Here is a 19,345-nt window from a genome sequence, read left to right on the forward strand (position 1 = left end):
TAGCTCTTTAAGGAAACAGGGCATTGGCAGGCTGGAAAGAAAAATGCTGGTTTCTCTTCAAATCTGTGTCATGTGCAATTGATTGTATCTCTTCCTTGTAGTAGCAGCTGGTGGAGAATGTTTGAGCATGTGACAGTTGTTGACCACTTAATCCCGTGGAAAGTGGCAGTTCTATACGTGCACGCAGGCACGCTCTCTTCACAGCCACAAATAGAAATTCCCACTCGAGGAGAGGGAGAGGAAGCATATTAAAAAGTTTCCATTATGAAGCAAAGGCATCTGTCAAAAATTTAGGGCTTCTTGAAGGCCTAGGGAGGTTGTTATCTGCAGCTACTTCAGAATTACTTGGCTCCTGGGAGTGCAGTGTTTTTTCCTTAGTTGCTGTGCATCTGGAGAAAGGAGGGATGTGCAAGGGATGTGAATGTTTCCCTCTCACTTGACCTGGAGCAAACAGGCTCTTACAGGGTAGTGCTTATTGTAAGATGGTTTTGAAAACCTGGCATTCTGAGAAGAGGGTGGCAGGATTGTGTAGCTGTGTAAAATACAGTTGTGGTTACTGCTAAGCCTTGTCCATGAGACTGTCCTGCATAGCAGGATGCTATCAGGAACTAATTCTTGTTCAGGGAGGTTGGAGAGCCAGAAGATTTAGATGGGTTGTAGGTTTAAGAAATGTCATTGTAAACATTTTTGTTGCACGAATACAAAAGTTCAATAGCAATAGCTTGGCAAACTAATGTCTGTGTAATTCCTCTAATTAAGAGTATTGAGAAGTTAAAAACTTAGTACTCATGTAGTCCTTATTGGCAGAGAAATATGTGCCTCCTGAGAGTGGTTCCTCTTAAGAAAGGCATCCAAGACACCATTTGGAGACTCCTGTATTCTATTTTAGTATTTTATTTTAAAAAAGATATCGAAGGAGAGAATTCAGGCTTAGATGCCTGAAAGATAGATCAGATGAATCCTACATCAGATCCTCAGCCTGATTACATTTTAAATTCAATTCTTGATGTAAAATTCTGTCTACTTACCTGTGTAGTTTTCAAGATTGAAGTGCATATTTAGAGTTAATCACTTAGCAGAAGCTGAATCATCCTCCTCTTGGAATTTACAGGCCTTAGGCAAGATTATGCTTCAACTTCAGCATCTGTGTCAAGGCACACTTCCAGTGTTTCTCTGCATGCGGGAAAAAAAGGGACATCCAGTGACCAGGAATATGATCGCTATAGTCTTGAGGATGAGGAAGAGTTTGACCACCTTCCACCTCCGCAGCCACGTCTGACTCGCTGCTCCCCCTTCCAAAGAGGGATTCCTCACTCACAGACTTTCTCCAGTATCCGGGACTGCAGGAGGAGCCCTACTTCCCCGCAATTCCCTACAAATACTTATCAGCAGCCCTTCTACTCTTCTCAAGCCCAAACTCCAGAGCAGCAACCAAATAGGATTAATGGAGGTGGGTTGCATGCTTTTCTGAGAAGTGGTCTTTTCTCTGCCAAGTGCCAGTGCCATTTTAAAGATGAATTGTACATAAATTGTGGCAAATAATTTAAGCCTGCGTAAATGATGAAGGGATGTTATTGTTAAGCAGTGTTCTACAAAATGTAATCTGTGACCTAATCATAAAAGTTGTTTAGTCTGTTTTAAAATGCTGCAAAGATGACCCCAAGTGAAGAAAGAAACAGAAAGTAAAGAAGAGTATGTTTTAGCAGGCTAATAGTTGGCTAGAAGAACCTCTGGGGCTTTCAGGCTTGATGTACGCGTGTCCATTGTGGATGCAGTAAAATACAGATCTGGGTACTCAGATTTTAATTTCCTTTCTTTTTCCTGAGTTTGCTGTTAATGCAGCTGTGCTGTGATGAGTGCTTATAGCACTTTGCTTCTGTTCCAGGTCTGATAGGGCTGATTGTTAAAGTAGTTGGAGATAATGTCACTCCCAAACTATCCTGAGATATTGATGCTTTTTTGCACTGCATTTGAGGTACATTCTAGAATATGGAAGATTCGTATCTTGGTGCTTACTCACGATTTAAGTTTTTCTCCATTGTTGCTGTTAACTTCTTTCCTTATTATGATCACAATTTTTCTTCTTTCAGCTGCATTTTACTTTCCTCCTATACCTTCAGTCTTTCCCCTAAGTTAATTCTAAACAATCCATTTCCAGCCAGGGTCTTGTTTGTAACATTGCAGGTTACAGCTCACCCTTGGGCAAGAAAATAAATGTCTTGTTCAAAACAACATATAGTTGCTATTTATGGCGCTACAGGTATGCATGTTGCTTTTTTGACAAACAAGACATGACAGGTTGGTGCCCAAACCACTTCTATTCAAAGTAAGCCGTGGCATGGAAGTATCATTGACAAGTGGCAATACAGAAGGAGAGGTGATGTTAACAGAGGGTGGAGCAGTGTGGGTGTCTGTTGGTACAGCATTTGTGCCACATTAATTTTAATGTTACTTCTCTTGTTGGGGAGGTACAAGAGTGGGACAGCATTGCTGGGCTTGCAGAAATGTTGGGAGTTAGAAAGGAAGGCTTTGGGGCATTTTTGTTAAGGAATAAGAGAATGATTTGTTGCTGCCATGTTTTTATGTGGCTCCCAAATGTGTTTTGAATGATCTTTTTTTTTTTAATCTTCCATGTCAGTGGAACTTAAGCATTGGATTTCCTGCATGGAAAGGCATGGAAACCTTTAAGGTACTAGAAACATTAGACTCCTAGTTCATTAACTACGAAGTGTACAAATGTAAAAGACCACCTGGTTGATTTTTTCTCAAGAACTTTGAGCTGTTGGATAATGTGTTTGGCATAACCCAGAAGCTGGGCATGTGACTGCAGTTACCTGAAGGAATAACAAACAGTGCTATCATAAGTCAGTACCACTGTCTTTAGGAGGGAGCGATCTCCTCAGCTTGTACAGCTTCAGCCTCTAACACTTGCGACTCTGATTGACGTAAGTGACAAATATTGATGGTGAGAAACATTTTGCTTTGACTGTGTTCTTTTGGCAGACAAGGAGATGAGGAGTCAAGTGTTCACTGTACTGAGGATGTCTGTGTAGTATTACATCTTCTTGTCAGCACTTACCATCTTGGCAACAATTTCATTGACTCTCAAGAATTCCTACACACTGAAATGGAGGTAGACTGCAAAACAAGAATTTGTCTGAACCTCTCTGTGATGAATGGTGTGTTCCACACTGTCAGTTTATGAGGGCAGTTGGGAAGGAAGGATATGGAAGATGGAAAAACTGAACCTTTAGTTTCTGCCTTCAGTATATGTGGAAAGCATGATCCGTAATTAATTATTAAGTCACCCATGCCACATGCTGTGCTGCTCTTGGCCATTCCAACAGTCTTCCTAAATGTTTATTCCTTTGTCTTCCCCCAAAGAGGTCACTTTTGTTCTTGTATGTGCAGTCAAGGGTCTGCCCTCTGCTTCATTTGGGCATTCACAGAGCTTTTCGTAAAAGAACAAGCAGCAAGTAACTGTTGAATTTTGACGCTCAGTCTGAGGTAAAAACCCCAGTATTTAGCTTTGACACAGTATTTCTGCTAAACTAATCTACATATTTGGCTTAATTGAAATTTTTTGCCTTTAGACAAATAGTTTGAGGGATGCTGCCCTACTTGTTTTTGGTGATCTTTGTTTGGCATGGTCCTCTAGGTGAGGTCCTTAATTACCTGCATGTGAAAAATACGGTGAAGGTGTGATAAACCTGGAGAACTCTAATAATTCTTTTAGGAGTATAGTATTGTTTGCCTGATGAGAAGCACCTACATTTAAATGCTGGGATGTGGGTGCCCACCTCTGTATGAAGGGCCTAATTCAGCTGCTGGGATAGAGCTGCATGAGGTGCTTTGATGCACTCTGGCTTCAGCATCACCCTATGTCAACGCTGTTTAGCTTCCATAAACAACCCGGGATCTGTGGGATGCTGTGAGGTACCTTCACATAGGCACTGACTTGTGCACCAGGTGTCTGATCTCTCACTATAACCAAAGGTCTGCTTGTTCTCCATCCACAGGGCTGCATTTTAGGTAGCAGATAAATGGCTTACAGTTTCTGGTGCTCTGGTGATCTACCTTTTCTGGGTGTGCGAATAGTCTCACAAAATAGATGTTTTCTAGCTGTGTCTGAAGCTATACTTTAGTGAGCTCATATGTTGTTCTTGGCAATGTATTGTAGCAAAGTGCTGCCCCTGCTGTAATATTGACACTCTGCCCTGTTTTAAATTGCTGTACATCTATTTGAAGATAAAATTACATACTTCTGGACCATACCAAACCGTGTTACCCCCACTCTCAGGTCCAGGTACTTTATCTCACCTTATTCCACTCATGTCTGAATGAATGGTGTCAATCACATTTACTCCCAGTCTCCAACAGCTTGCTGTCCTGGAAGGCTCCTGGTCAAACACTAGCAGAAAGTGGCAGGTGTGTGCCAATCTTAATATGTTTAGATGTGAAATAGGTTGCAATGCGTTTAAGGTGTATGTGGGGCCACTTGTAGCATGAGCTGTAGGTGTACTTGTTGTTACCTTTTAAACAGCATTTTCATAGACAGTGTCTCTAGAGTGTATATGTTATCTTAAGCTTTTGAATAGGTCTTATTGCCAGTTCTGGCAAGAATATAGTAATGGATAAGCTTTGTCTGAAATCTGTCTGGTTTTGTTTTCCTCATGAAATTGAATTACACCCTCTTCCTAAATCAGCTGAATTTTCTGTAACGATGAATTACATCAGAAAAATTCCATTTGTGAACTTTTTAAGGTATTCTGATTTATGAAGATTTTCTAATTGGTTGGTGCGTCAGAAAATAGATAATTTAAAGACAATCTGAGAGAGAATGTGAACAACTTTTAAGTATCTGTTTCAATTAACTGAAGTGAGTTTGTCTAGTTAGTGTGTGTTTTATGCTTTAATAAAGTTTCTCATATGTTTGCAGTGGAAAGATTTATGCTTGTGTCTCTCTCCCCTTAGTCTAATTTGAAGAAGTTGCTGGTTAGCAACTTAAAACACTGCTAACTATTAATATCAAGAATACTTTATATATTATCATTTTCATAGAAGAAGTACGACTGGAATTCATAAAACCAGGCTGGTTTCTGCCTTATGTTGTCCATAGGTATACATTCTTTTTCTTACTTTGATGCAAAAGTAACTGCTTTCACTTCGACTTTTTAAAAATATATTTTATATCTGTTTAGTAATTTTATTAATTAGCTGATAGTATTTTTGCCCTTTACACTTCTGATTTTCTGAAACCAGAAGTAATGGCTAATTATAGTGCTGTGAAATCATCCAGAGTAATCAAGTTCCAGGATAGACAAGATACTGAAAATGGGATTGATTTTCTTGTGTTCAGGTCTGCTTTCCATCTCTTAAGATCGCCTTGCTCACAACCTTTTGGCACCACTTATTTTATGTGCATTTTAAAGTGTCCATGTTTATAGTATGTGAAAATTGGAAGCTTTGTATTTTGGACAAATTATTCCAGGTAAAGAAGGAGTTTATTATAATACAGTAAGAAGGAGTGGATGAAAAATACATGGTTCGTGGAGTAGCAGCGCATTCAGTCTGGTTAATCTTAATGTATATTTTCTGTTTCCTTTTCACTTTGCTTTTTAAGTTTTTGGCTTGGCATATACCTTCATAAAAAAACCACAGGTACCATTCACTTGAAAAAATTTGCTTTTCCAGAAATTACTAGTTATGAGTAACTTTCTCGCCTACACTTCAAAAATATTATGGACATCATTGGCAGTTGCCTCATTTTGAGAGCTGCAGTTGTGCTTTCTGTTTGTTGCTGCAACTGTGGTTTCTGTTTGTTGTTTGGGTTTTTTAAGCAAACTCCAGGCAGACATAGAAGAGCAGCAGTGCATAGTGTTTAGATATGGGTTCAGCATAGACTTATGTGGTGTTCTCTGCTCATAACCTCTTTTGCTTGGTAAGAAAGGAAAAATTCTTTCTCGGAAATTGTTGCAGACTTCATTACAGAAAAGGAGTAAAATAATATTATTTTGCTGCCTTTGAATTATATTGAGGACAGTGATCAGTGGGAGAACTCATGGAAGGCTAATGGAAAAATCTTTAACGGGCTATACTATCTGTGGTGGGAGACATATGCATGTAAAACCAGTATGGGATGAAGTAATAATTCTGAATAAAGTGTAGGTATTGACATTATTGACAATGATATCACTCACTTAACTGAAGGATTTGCTTTGATCTGTATTTGTGCTTTTACACACTGATGTCTCTGTTGTATCAGCTTGTGATTCCACAGACCATTAAAAAGACCTTGGTGTATTTGGGGTGTTACAGATGTTATACCTGTGACAAATATAATGCACATACTCATCTCAGGTCTTCAGAGATGAGGAAGAGAAATTAATCCCATAAAGTGAAGTTGTAATAGAGTGTACAAGAAAAGTTGTTATAAAGTCTACAAGTTTGTAAAGGATTTCAGAACACAGTCTGAATGTCTACATAATGTAGAATATAATATTTAAAACTAAGAAGCATGGTTTTTTTCCTTATGGTTTTACCCCTCCCTTTTTGTGCATACAATACAGATAAGGCAGAATTGAATTTGCAAGATTTGTGTGAAAGATTTAAGTATGTGTGGGAAACTGCTAAGGTAGCTCCAACATTGATACAGATTTCTCTGAGACACTAATAATTCTGATTCTGATACATTTCTGTGCTTTTGGTGAGGTTTGGGAGTCCTTTTGTTCAAATAAAACATTGACAACACAGAGAATAACTGAAGGAATAAATGTGTTTTATGAGACTTCACTGCAGAGTCAACTTAAGCCCTCTGTGCAAGGAGAACTTCACTGGATGAGGCATTTTGGCAGATAGAAGATGATACTGACCAAGGACTGCTACAGAAGTCTCCATCTGGCAGCCCACCAAGAGTGCACCTCTTCTGGAGCAGCTTTGCTCCGAGGACAAGATCTGTTTGCGTGCTACCTGGAATTAATCTTTGGCCAGTGATAGTATTAGGTCAGGGAAGGGAAAAGAAGAGCAGCAGTGGAATGGGGACAGCCACCAGCGGTGCAGGGATCAGAAGACAGAAAGCAGGTGCTGCCTGTTCTGGTGTCCTGCCAGAAAGAAGCTGGGCCACTGATCCTGAGCTGACTTCAGAGAAGAAATAGCATCAGGGTGAGGACTTCTGGCAAAAAATCAGAACTGAGGCAGCTGGGTGAGAGGCGAGCTGTTGTCTTCACTGTAATTTTGTGGAATGTTTGACAAAGAAGGGGCACTTTTTCCTGCTTTTTGACCTGTTTCTAGTAGTAGTGAATATGATCTGTGCTATGGGTTGGCCTTTTCATGTACATTTGCAGTTGAGGGTATAGGATCTGTATTTCACAGTTCCCAGCTTTTCTTGTGCTGTAGAGGCAATAGGCTAATTCAGCATGGATGCCACATATGGGGAAAATTGTAAACATGCAGTGGGCAGTTCTACTGCAGATATGTGAAAGGGCAACGTATGCTGCCTAAAGAAAGCTCATGAAGTGGCAAGTACATGTGTATATGCATGAATTATTCTTAGTAAGTGGTAGAGAGCCAGAAACCAATTATTAACTCCCCTCGCAGGACCTGTTCTTGAATTTTCTTCACATGTACAAACACCTCAACAATACAGTGTCTGTAGGTCATAATATTTTATCTCAAAGAAGGCTGGGAAAGGTGAAGACACACCTGTGATGCTCTGTATGGCTGCATTCTACCTAAACATCATAATTTTTTCAGCCTAATTTATAGTTGAAACTCAGTAGTGGGTCACACTAATAACTATGGATGCTCTTGGAGATATCAACTCCAGTCATTGACTGGTGACCACCTTGCCAACTAGACCATGGCACCAAGTGCCACGTCCAGTCATTTCTTGAACAGGTGTATATCCTTTGAAGTCCCTTACTGGTGTTACTATCCACTTCTTTCTAAAAAAACAACTGCAAGCAATTGATGATTTTTTTTTAGGTTTCTCACTGAACGAAATTAGTGCAAAAGAGGTAGCAGAAACTGTAGCAAATTCCAGTGTTCATCACAAACAGGATGTTTGAGCAAATTAATTCTCAACTGAGAATACATCTCTATTCCTTCTCCTCTCTGTTAATTTTCTCATCACTCTTATGACAGCAAAGATCTGAAAAGCAGCTTGGAAAAATATTTTTGTTCTCTTCTCATAAATTTTCAGCAAGTTCATATCTATTCACATCTCAGTGGCCTGAAATAATATTAAAATCACATTCCCACCTTCTGCTTCCACATATTAAGCTCACAAGAGCCATCGTTTCATTTACAAACAAAATGTCTGTAAGACTGTTTCTGCTGTTCTTAGGAGGGAAGCAGGTGACAGAGCAAACTTCAAGAAGGAGATAAAAGCGGATGCATCATCCACGAAGATGAAAGCTGCAAAATGCCATCAAGGCGAACATTTCTGGGTTTTCTCCAAACACAAAACTGACCCGCTATTTTCATTGCTTTTCAGGGCCATTTATCTCAGCAGACACAAGGACCCATCAAAGAAGTAACACAGCTGCTTGATGGATGAGAATTTGCAGGTGCAGCAGGAATCTGCTGCCTGAGGACTGAATGAATCAGCAGCAGAGCAAACTGCTGGAACAAGAGGGGACTAATGAACAGGAGGCAAAAGAGGTGGCCACCCAAGACATGGAGGAAATCCAAGCTACTTCCGTACCTGTTTTTCTGCTATTGTAGCTGCATCCACTGGACAGTTCAAGGCACAAATAATGCCTGGGATGGCTGATGCAGTCTCAGAGGAAAAGAGCATGTAGAGTCCAAAGAATTCTGCTATACAACGTGATACTTAAAAAGCTATTTTATGCAGTGCCGTCTTCCTTACCGCTATCCTGCTGCTCAAACCTTTCTTTGCCAAGTTCTGTAATGTTGAATTAGGATTTCAGGAGCTAGGACTTTGAAAGGATAGGCTAGGACTCCAGAATTAACTGTAGCTACAGACATCTGATACTCATGATTTTTTTGCCACTCTTGCTCAAGGATTGCATCATAGGGTGACAGTTCCCTCTTCAGTTTGCAAAATTCTTGAATATTTTAGAAATAGATACATACAGTAGCTGCATGGGTGCTATTGTTTGCATCCCAGGACAGTTTATGAAGCCTTATAAATGTTTTATCATTGTTACATCACTGATATTAATACTTACTACCTTGGCTGCACCACAGTGGTAACCCCCTTGCTAGTGTTCACTGCTGTACCTTTGAGAGTTTCAGTCTGCCATTGTCAGTAGTGAGTCACTGAAGCACAATTCTAACTCGTTTGTGAAAGATTGTCCGTACTGTAGTTCTTTATTAGGATTTGACTGTACTCCAGATTCCAGGGATTCAAACCTTACATTAACTTTTCCTGCTGCAGATACAGCCTTTCTGTGACATAGATTGCTGGAGTTACATATATTGAAGTGTCACATATATTGAAGGCATCACATATATTGAAGTTACTGTCAGTGACCCCTAATAACTTGTATAGAGAGAACTGTACTGTCACATCTTACTACTTTTCACTTGTTAGCAGCTTTAAGGATTAGAGGAGCTAATGATGGTGCTAAATAGATTGCATATTTATGTGGACTGATCAACAGAGATTTCTAAATAAATCTGCAGTTTCTGTGAACTGAACTTGCCCTGCAAGAGCCAGGAGGTCGACCGATGCCAGCAGTTCCAAGCAGTGTGCTGTGTTGTTCCTACGCATAAAACCAAAGCATCAGTCTGGAAATGCCCTGCTGTCTGTAGCCTTGTAGCTGCTGTGACAAGACAAGCACACCCCTGCTTTCTGTTGCAGTGTAAGAAGTGTAAGTCTTTGTGTCATCTGCCAGCCTTTGGCACCTATGTGGAACAGGAGCTGGTGATCTCTGTGCTGGCCATGCTGTGAGGGGAGACATAGCCGCCTTGGCAGGGCACAGACTTGTGCTTCTGAACCTGGCCAAGAGGCAAACCTTGGGATGTTGTCAATGACAATTGAATAAATGCCCACTGTTTTCCCACAGCAGTGCTTTACTGGAGTCTGTCATGTCACAAGACCGGGTCCTTCAGTCTGTGTCTTCATCCCAGGCCCTTCTGATGGCGTATAACTGAGTCATCTCCCTTTGGTCTAATGGCAGAAGAGACCAGAAGAGTTTTCCTTTAGATTACCTCCTGGTGTTGTGGTTGGGAAGCTACCTTGAGATGTCAGGAAGGTTTCAGTTTCTCTCTTCAAATGGACTGGTGTGAATGGGATTGAAGATGTCTTCTGACCTCTTAGACACTTGCCTTAGCTGTTGTACCTGCCCCAAAAACATCAGGGGCATTTACAGCTTTCTTTTTGTGAAAAGACCTACAAAAACAGCTCTGAAAATGCCTACCAAGTCAGGTACCACAAGTGAGGTAGGAGGGAGAAACACCAGATTTAAAAATTCATATATCATCCCAGGGCTCCAAGCAACTGAACCGCATCAAGACTTAACAGTTCTTGCATGTGGCTGCCTGCAGAAACTTAACAAGGTTAGGTTCTGAATGGAGTTATTTAGTGTCTTACTGGCACCTGAAAGCAAGACTTCAGTCACTTAGGATGGATTTCTCACCTGTCTTTACACATCCACAGAGTACACAGCTGTGTCTGACTTGCTCTTGTATTGCCAGTGCAGACTTGCTCTTGTATTCACTGTGAAGAAACAGGCACATTTAGGGCATGGTTCACCTGACCTACTTTACACATCTTTGTGAAACTCATCATTATTTACTGTTTAAATCCTTGCAGTTCTGCAAATGTACTGCCTATTGGTGTTTTTAAAATTACTTGAGAATAATCATGCTGTTAAAATAGACATAATGGTTCAGTTTGAAGGCTGTCAATAACATATTAATATTCTTCTGGTAGAGCAAAGCCTCTCTTTTTGTTGAAATAGTTTGTTATAACCTGATTTTCCACAGAATTTATGCTGAGGCTGCTTGTGTTTGTTGGAAGTTCTGACCTGACCGTGGATGTTGTCTTCTTTTGCTGCAGACAAACTCCGCAGAAGCATGCCTAACCTCGCTCGGATGCCAAGCACCCCCACCATCAGCAGTACTGCTGGCTTTGCTGGTTCTCCTGTCACTGTGAGAAATAGTCAGAGCTTTGACTCCAATTTACATGGAGCCAGTAATGGGATTTCAAGGATGCAGTCATGTAGTAAGTACCTGCGTTCTTTGGCTGAGCACAAGTGTCGATGTTTTTGCAGGACCCAGGACAAGGGAAGAGATGAATCTGACTCCATATTTCTTAGAAGGCTGATTTATTATATTATTACCATTACATTACATGACATTGCACTGTATTATATTATAAAGTGCTATACTAAACTATAGAGAGAAAGGGTACATCAGAAGGCTAGGAAAGGAAAGAATAATAAGAACTCCTGACTGCTCAGAGCCTTGACACAGCTGGACATGATTGGTCATCAAGTAAAAACAATTCACATGAGACCAGTCTAAGATGCACCTGTTGGTAAACCATCTCCAGACCGCACTCCACAGCCATCAGATAGTTATTGTTTACATTTCTTTGCTGAGGCTTCTCAGGAGAAAATCCTTGCAAAAGGATTTTCATAAAATATCACAGTGACACACAAGAGCTGGAGAAAATGGTAGAATACACGTCCTGGCCACTGATCCTTTGTTCTATGAAAAATTAAAAGCAAACTGTTCTTTTGCCAAGATTTTAATGTACCCCAGGATTTTCAAAGTTTCTGTTTTGGAAAGCAAATTCTGCCAGTCTTGTTACTGGAAGTTTCTTCACTTTTTTTTCTTTGCCCATCTTGTACCAGCATTAAAACTGAAATAATAATAAATAATAATATTGTGGAAACACCAAAAGTGCAATTAATTCATGTAAGCTCACATTTTTAGTTTTGATACTACAATTGAAAACTGGTTTTCTTGGTAATTTATACAGTGCTGGTTGTACAGTACACTGTATAAACGCGTCTTAAAATACATGACCTCTCTACTGCTGAAGTTGAGCCACTTTATTTTGAGGAAATGCAGCAAAAAGAGGGTTATATTCTCAAGTATAATATACTTGTGGATGAAGGAATTAAAATTTCTCTGTAATTGGTTTAATTTAGGTAACTTCTTGATGGGGGGTGAAGGGAGTATTGGTCTAGTAGATGAATTATTAATGTAGAATGTGAGCAATTCCTGTGAGATTTTGGAGGGAGAGGTTGGCAAAAATCTTCTTCTGTAGGTGTTTTCTTTCAAATTTGAGCACAAATTATAAATGTTTTCAAAACAATTAAATTACTTCTTTTCTGGAAAATATTGTTGACTGATGGGTTATTTTGTTGCATTTTTTCCTGCTTGAATATGAGAATGGAAATAGTTCAGGTTCCCACATGGATTTTCATGGTCATGCACTGAGAGTTTAATTTTGTTTGTTACTTTAGAAATACATACTTATTTGTGTGTTCATGCTCTTACATATGTGAGTGTATAAAATTCCATCTTTCTGAAATACTTTTTTTAAAAAAACATTCATACTAAGTGGCTGTGCTGGGGTATTTTAGGAGTTATGTTGTGATACGAGTTCCATAACAATATACTGATAGTATAGTTTAATTGAATCACTCCCCTGCAGTTTTTCCTGTGTCTTTAAAGGGTTTAAAGATGTCCTTTTTTTCAAAGACTTGAAAAAGGATTGCTCCAAATGTAATGTCTTAATTTATATGCTTCAGGCTGTTGACAGTTTGCTTTTGGAATGTTGAAAGTGAAGCCTTCCAAATGTACGCCAGAGGGCAGGATTGGGTAGAAAAATCTGTATATAAAGCTTCTGGAGCTCATAGCCTTGATTTAAAATGATAGTTTACATAACATCAGCTGTGGAATATGCTGTTACATTCAAGACCTTTTATAGCCTTTTTATTGTTTTTCTGCATAAAGCTTAAACTTCTGTAATGCTTCATAATACTTTAATGCCATGTTGCTTGAACAAGATGTGGTTGTTGCATGCCACCTCACAGAAATCAAAACCACCTAACAGTGACTAATTTATATCTTCAGCAGTTTCTCCTGTTTAAAGCTCTAAGTGCGTAGGTGGATTTAGTATGCTTATCATGGCTAATTTAATCTCTTTGAGGGGAGAAAGAAGGATGAATATGGACTGGGATTTTTTTTCAGGACGGGGGTGGAACAGGATATTTTAGTTCAGTGTTACTGGATACAGTATTGGATTCAAGAGGTTTTTCAGCAGTTTGTAATCAGCAAGTAAATTGTATAATGATGTGTTAGTCCTTATTCAGATCTCTCTTGAAATGAGCATTACTACTTGATCTTATTTGTTGCATACTGACCTTCTTGCTTTGCTTTCTACCACTTTTCACAGTTCCATCACCAGGACAGCTTCAACACCGAGTTCACAGTGTGGGACATTTTCCAGTGTCTGTCAGACAGCCTCTCAAAGCTACTGCCTATGTAAGCCCAACTGTACAAGGGAGTAGTAACAGTAGCAGCATTCCAGTGTCCAGCAACTCGCAGCTGTATTCCAGCACTGGGATCCCAATGCCAAACAAGACTGCTGGTCAAGGCATCGTAGGGCGCAGTGCTCTTCCAAGACCATCCCTGGCCGTCAATGGGAGTGGCATTCCCAGAAGTAAAATTGCACAGCCAGTTCGAAGGTGAGAGTTAAACAGGCCTCAGTCTCTGTGTGGTTGATTTAGGCTTAGGCTTAAATTGTGTAAATTTTTTATCTCCTGAATATGGAACTGTAAAACATAAGCTTCTGTCTCCCAGTGCTGAGTCACTGAATGGGTGAAGATCACTTGGCAGAAATCGTGATGGACAATGCATGCTGGTAGCCCCTAGTAAACTCTGATGGTGGATAGTGTGTAATCACATGTAAACAGGAATGGATTACCACCTGTCAGTAAGAAATCCAAACAAACACAAACCTCATACCATTAACTGATGTGGCTTACCTTCTCCCTGCCTTGTGACTACTGCTATTTCAGTGTCATGGCATGAGCAAATCTTAGAATTATCTTAGAATTCATCTTAGAACAAATCCCTGTTGTTGTAAATGGCAGTAGTCTGTAAAAATGCAAATTGTGCCATTACAGCATTGTGAAGAAGGAAATACCCTGGATAGTATAGTCATGGGTTGAACCAACCTCTTTTCGATTCCAGCTGGGAGACAATAGGCGCACAGGGAATCCTGGAATATCACATGGTTGCAATAAGCTGTACTGTTAAGCAAATGCAAATTTTGTGTGCAAGAAAAGTGAGAGAAATTAATCTTCAAATTAATTATTTTTAGGTTAAGCAATAAAATAGCCTTGATGAAAGATGTGTTTTAATCACCTTATCATAGCTGGGAGTTAAACTCTTATCTGCATGTTCTGTAATTAATAGGAATTCAGTCTTTTCAAGGAAAAACTTCTCTCAACTTGTGTTAACTCCTCCAGCTATTTCTTTGCATTGCATACATCCCTCCTCTTGTGAGGGCCTGCTGTGTGACCACTTCATTTTCTGTTGGATGAGCTGTCACTGTTTAGCTCTCATCATTTTTGTACATTTCAGTACATACTGGCTAGATCCAGAATAAGTTCAATTGTTCACATTCTCTCTTTGGTTGAGTTATTTGGGGATTACACTGATGTGACTAACAACAGATTTTGACCAACTGTGGTGAAACTTTGATAAAGAGCCGTCAGGTTTCTTCTTTGATGAAGACTGTACCATGAGATTTCTATTATAACATTCTTTGCTCTCAGCAGGAAGCTCTCTCAGTTAGACTTCTTTATAGCTGAAGGTTTTCTTTCCTTTTTTCTTTTTCCTTTCCTCTACTTCATGTTCTTCTGCAGAGCTCTTAAATCTTTCATAGCAACATGTGAGCAAGCCTTTCTGGGTCATGAAGACCAGTCCTTTGCTATTTTCTAACTTCTCATACAACAGACAATATTAAAGAAAAACAAAATTAAGAGTTTTTGGTGGGAGACTGAGACACTCTACTCTCAGACGGTAGTTTTTATCAGAAGGTGATTCAAATCAGTAACAAAGCTATTTATAGTCCAGGAAGTCTGAGCTCCTGTCTCCTTTCCTTCAAATGTGCCTTAGCTTCATCCTGTGTTGCCATAGAGCCAAAACAGTGATCAGTGAAGATGGATGGTCTTTGCACTGTGGGAGTGTGGAGTTCACAGGACTCAAAACAAACAGGTAGACTGGATGTCAGCCTGCAGTTCTTCAACACCCTTATTCAACTTTATAGATTCATTTGGAAAAACACAAGCAGTTTCAGTTCATACAGACTTGTCTTGGAATTCAGTTGTCATTTTTTTCACTGTGGTATTTTCTAATTTATGGTATTTCTGATTATCAGTTTAAGAGTCTTCTTTCAAACTTAAATAGTGTTTGTAGTCATGACTTGATTAAAAATAGAACAGGTCTTTTGTTTTTTTAAATAAATCAGATGTTTAGGGAGAAGTGCACACTCAGAGCAAATCTGTCTTCCTAGCTTTGGCCAGACTGTTAAGTAGCCAAGTTACTGGTATTTTAGAAAATTAAAATGGGTTCTTAGACACATTATATTGGGGTTGCATTAGGGAACTTTAGTATTTACTGCATAGAATAAAACACTGGATGAGGGAGTGCTTTTAATAATTTGTAATAAAAAATTATAATGGACGAGAAAAATAACTAAATATTAACTGGTTTTCTCCTTACCATCAGTGATTCAAGCAGTGTAAAGAAATTGTGATAGTGCAATCCGTCTCTTCTTATACTTAAAATTCAGACAGCACCTTTTTTTATTTGCTCCTGTTGAGTGGATCCACACAACCCTCATCCCTTTCCAGCTCCAGTTGAGAGGCTTCTTGCAGACCCCACCTTCCAGTTCCCTATGTTTTAACCTTATGCAGTGTGAAAGGCAGTGGGGGCAGCTGCCCTTGGGGCAGGGTGGGCAGGGAGCTGAGTGGGACAGCTGGGCTGCCCTGCAGTGCCCAGCCTAGAGCAGCACTGATGGTGAGCGGGGTCTGCCAACACTCCCAGTTTCCAGACAAGGCCACAGTGATGAGACAGGTTCCAGCTAAAGTCAGGACGTTAGTCAGCAGCTCAGGGTCTGGATCATGCCAGATACCAGGCACAAGTGTGGCAGGAATGTAAGCATACCCGTGGACCCAGGGCTTGCTTATTCCTGCTGCCTTGTACTGGAGCCAGTTGCTGCTATACAGATGGTGATGGAAAAGTAGAAATGCACTATGGCCCCTCCAAAACTCTGTTGTCTCAAACAACATGATGTCGTACTGACAGCTTGTGCTTGTTTGAAATGGTTTTCATTGCTGGCACTTTTTTCTGTCAGTGCCCTGTAGCAGAGATTCACCTCTAGATACGTAGCAATATTCTTACAATTATTTTTAAGTTAGCTAATTATTCTTTATTTTTTTCCCCCCCTTTGGTCTGGCTTTTTTTTTTTGGAGATTATTAAACATACTTTCTTTTTTCTCTGGAAATGAAAGCAGCAGTTGCAGAAAACAGCAGAGGCAGATTATGTTCTTAGTTTCAAGTAACTGGATTTACATCAAAGATAAATGATGCTGCACTGAAGCGGAGCTGCACAAAAGCAGCTTGGCTGAATCTAACTTTAGCCAAATGTTTTTACTTAGGTGCCTTGTTTTTGCTACTAGAAAAGCAGTTGTAGCAGAGAGTTGAAGCTGCTCTGTTGACTGACTTAGCGACTGCCTGCTTTACAAGATATCTCTGCCTTGTTACAGCAAAAAAGCATTTGGAAGGTAGAGGAGGCATCAGTAACTTACAACAAAAGCAGAGTAGTGTGAAAACAAGGCTTGAGGTCTGCTTTTATATTAAATAGTTCCACAAAATTGAAACATATTTTTTTCAGCAAATTGGGGTGTGACAAAATTATAGTTGTGGCAAATTAAGTACAGATCCTGCTGTGTTGCCAGTACCTAGATCAAGTCAGATGGTTATTTTTTCTTTTTTTAGTTTTACTTGAAATAGTTGCCTCAGTTATGTGCCAAACCTGGAGGGTTTGGAAGATGGTCAGGAAGTGTTTTAGAAGTCCTCATTGATGAGTGAGAGATGCAGCCCAGGTGTGAGGGTAGGGACCCAGGGGATGAGGAGTTCCCATCAGGAGCTGTTGTACTGGAACTGGTAGCTCTGAAAACACATCCTCACATGTCTTGTGACAGATAAAAGAGGGAGCAGAAATTGGTGGAGTTCTCCAGCCGATACAATTCTTTGCTGCTTGCATGGTATTTTTATAAGCTGCTGTTTTTTCATGAGCATGCTGAGCAAAATAGCTTTTTGGAAAGTGTTTCCCATTACCTCTCTGCTGCTCATAGTGACAATAATATGTTTTTACTGTCTTTAGCCCTGAAAAACCAAATCTTGCCATTTAGAGGCATCCCATTCATGACTACAGTTATTCACTCAATTACTTTTTACAAATCTTTCATGCTTTTCTCATTGGAAGTGGCCTTAATTTCACCATAGATCTTTATATGTGCATTAATATGTAGCCAGAAATGCACCAGAGGGATGTCTCTAAGCAAGCCCCAAAGCCATGGTTACTGCAGAAGTAAATAATGTGTTTTACCTTGATCTTTCACAGGAAATATGACGTCCTTTTCCTTTTTTCCCCCCTTGTCATTTGTTTAATACAGTTTTCTTCAGCCTCCAAAGCCACTGTCCTCACTGAGCACGATACGAGATGGAAACTGGAGAGACGGCTGCTATTGATGAAGGATGTCCTGCGACAGTGGAAAACACATGATGTGTTTCATTACCCAGCTGGCTGGGTAACAATGATTTGGAAAAGGAGGGTCATACAGTATTATTTTCCCCAGGATCTTAATGTATAACCATCTAAAATGCCATGTCATTTTTAAAAAATGAACATCTTATCAAATACTAAATATTGCACTTAATCAGTTACCTGAAGAGCTGCATTGTTATCAGACTAACAATGGCAGTGTTGACATTTGGAACTGAAGAAAATATTATATGTGTGCAAAATACAAGAATATTTCCTTGGAACGAACTAGGAGATTTTGTTTTTGGGCAGCTTTGCCATACTGAAGTTCTGAGATAATTTATTCAGTGTAAAGGCATCACACAATTTATTTTGAATTTTGGGGTACTTATGTATGTGCTTGAATTTTTTTCTAGTGTTTTCAGTACATTTTATTTTGTATACTTAAGTTCATTTAAACTTGCCTGAACCTTGAACTACAGAGAGATAATTTAACTTTTTCTGTGCCATAAATAATATTTTTGGGGTAATGTACTTTTTTAGTGCTAGAAACATATCTTACAAAATCTTACCAATTGGCAATACAAAGCAGTATATTTATGTTGCAGAAGCACAAAAAAAGGTAGCATTCACTGGAAATTGCCATCCAGCTGGGTCAGCATGGTTTTGTTGGTCTATCACCATTTGTTGAATTGTTAATTTATTGTCATAGTGTTTTGTATTTAAATGGCAGCATAAATCACATTGCACTTACAAAGGTACAGTGATCTCTAAAACTACTGCTGATTTTCAGTACTTTATTACAAATAATAAAATTGTAATGTTTTATTAACAGTTGCTTATGGAAAATGAGTTTTAATGCAAATAAATCTTTTTGATAGATCTTTTACAAAATCCAGTTGCACTAATCAATGCTTTCTTATAATGGCATATGACTTAATATTTGATTACAACTGTGTATACTGCTGTTTTGGAATGTTTCAGGAAATAAAGAATCTATTTCAGCAATAATGCTCTTCTTCAGTGTGCAATGTAAACATCGTGAGAATTTGGCTACTCACTTCTACTTAGCTCCATAAGTTTTTACTTAACTTTTATAAAGATTATGCTGGATTTTTGCAAATAGTAACTGAGTTACCTGAATTTATTTTTTTTAATTGTGTTAGAAAGCCATGGTATGACTAGAAGACAAATATGTATTATTTTGAAATCAATCTTACTGTGATCTTAAGAGACTTTTTCAATTTAATGTTTACAGCATGCAAGTATGACTTGCAATGGGAAACAGAGATTGTGTACCTTTCACTGTGGCTAATTTGCTCTCAGTTTGGCTCCACAGTTGCTTGAGGACCTGCTTTTCCGAAAAGGGCAAGCTAAACTAAAAAGCAGAGGGGAAATACTTAGTGGTGAATAAAACTTTCATTACGCTGAGAAGTGATGTATACTAGTGCAGTAGGATCTCTGCACAGCATAGCATTGTTTAACAGAAATAAACAGTTAATTTTTCACACTGAAGTTCTTTTAATACCGTTAAAATCCTTTTTTTTTCTTTTCCAAAAGAACAGAGCTGTTGAAGAAGGTATC

At 39.2% G+C, this 19,345-nt stretch overlaps 1 protein-coding gene across 1 annotated transcript in view; it reads left to right on the plus strand.

Annotated features, from left to right (window-relative positions):
- Positions 1-18,772, plus strand: part of SLAIN1 (SLAIN motif family member 1) — a 49,527-nt gene extending 30,755 nt beyond the window's left edge. Inside the window, 4 exon segments of the mRNA XM_041419940.1 lie at positions 1,112-1,450; positions 11,027-11,191; positions 13,379-13,670; positions 17,673-18,772. Of these exon segments, the coding sequence (XP_041275874.1) occupies positions 1,112-1,450; positions 11,027-11,191; positions 13,379-13,670; positions 17,673-17,748 (872 nt within the window). The 3' untranslated portion in view covers positions 17,749-18,772.
- Positions 18,773-19,345: the final 573 nt, after the last annotated feature.

This window comes from Onychostruthus taczanowskii, unplaced genomic scaffold, assembly GCF_017590055.1.
Source record: "Onychostruthus taczanowskii isolate IOZ18803 unplaced genomic scaffold, ASM1759005v1 scaffold62, whole genome shotgun sequence".
Lineage (NCBI taxonomy): Eukaryota > Metazoa > Chordata > Aves > Passeriformes > Passeridae > Onychostruthus > Onychostruthus taczanowskii.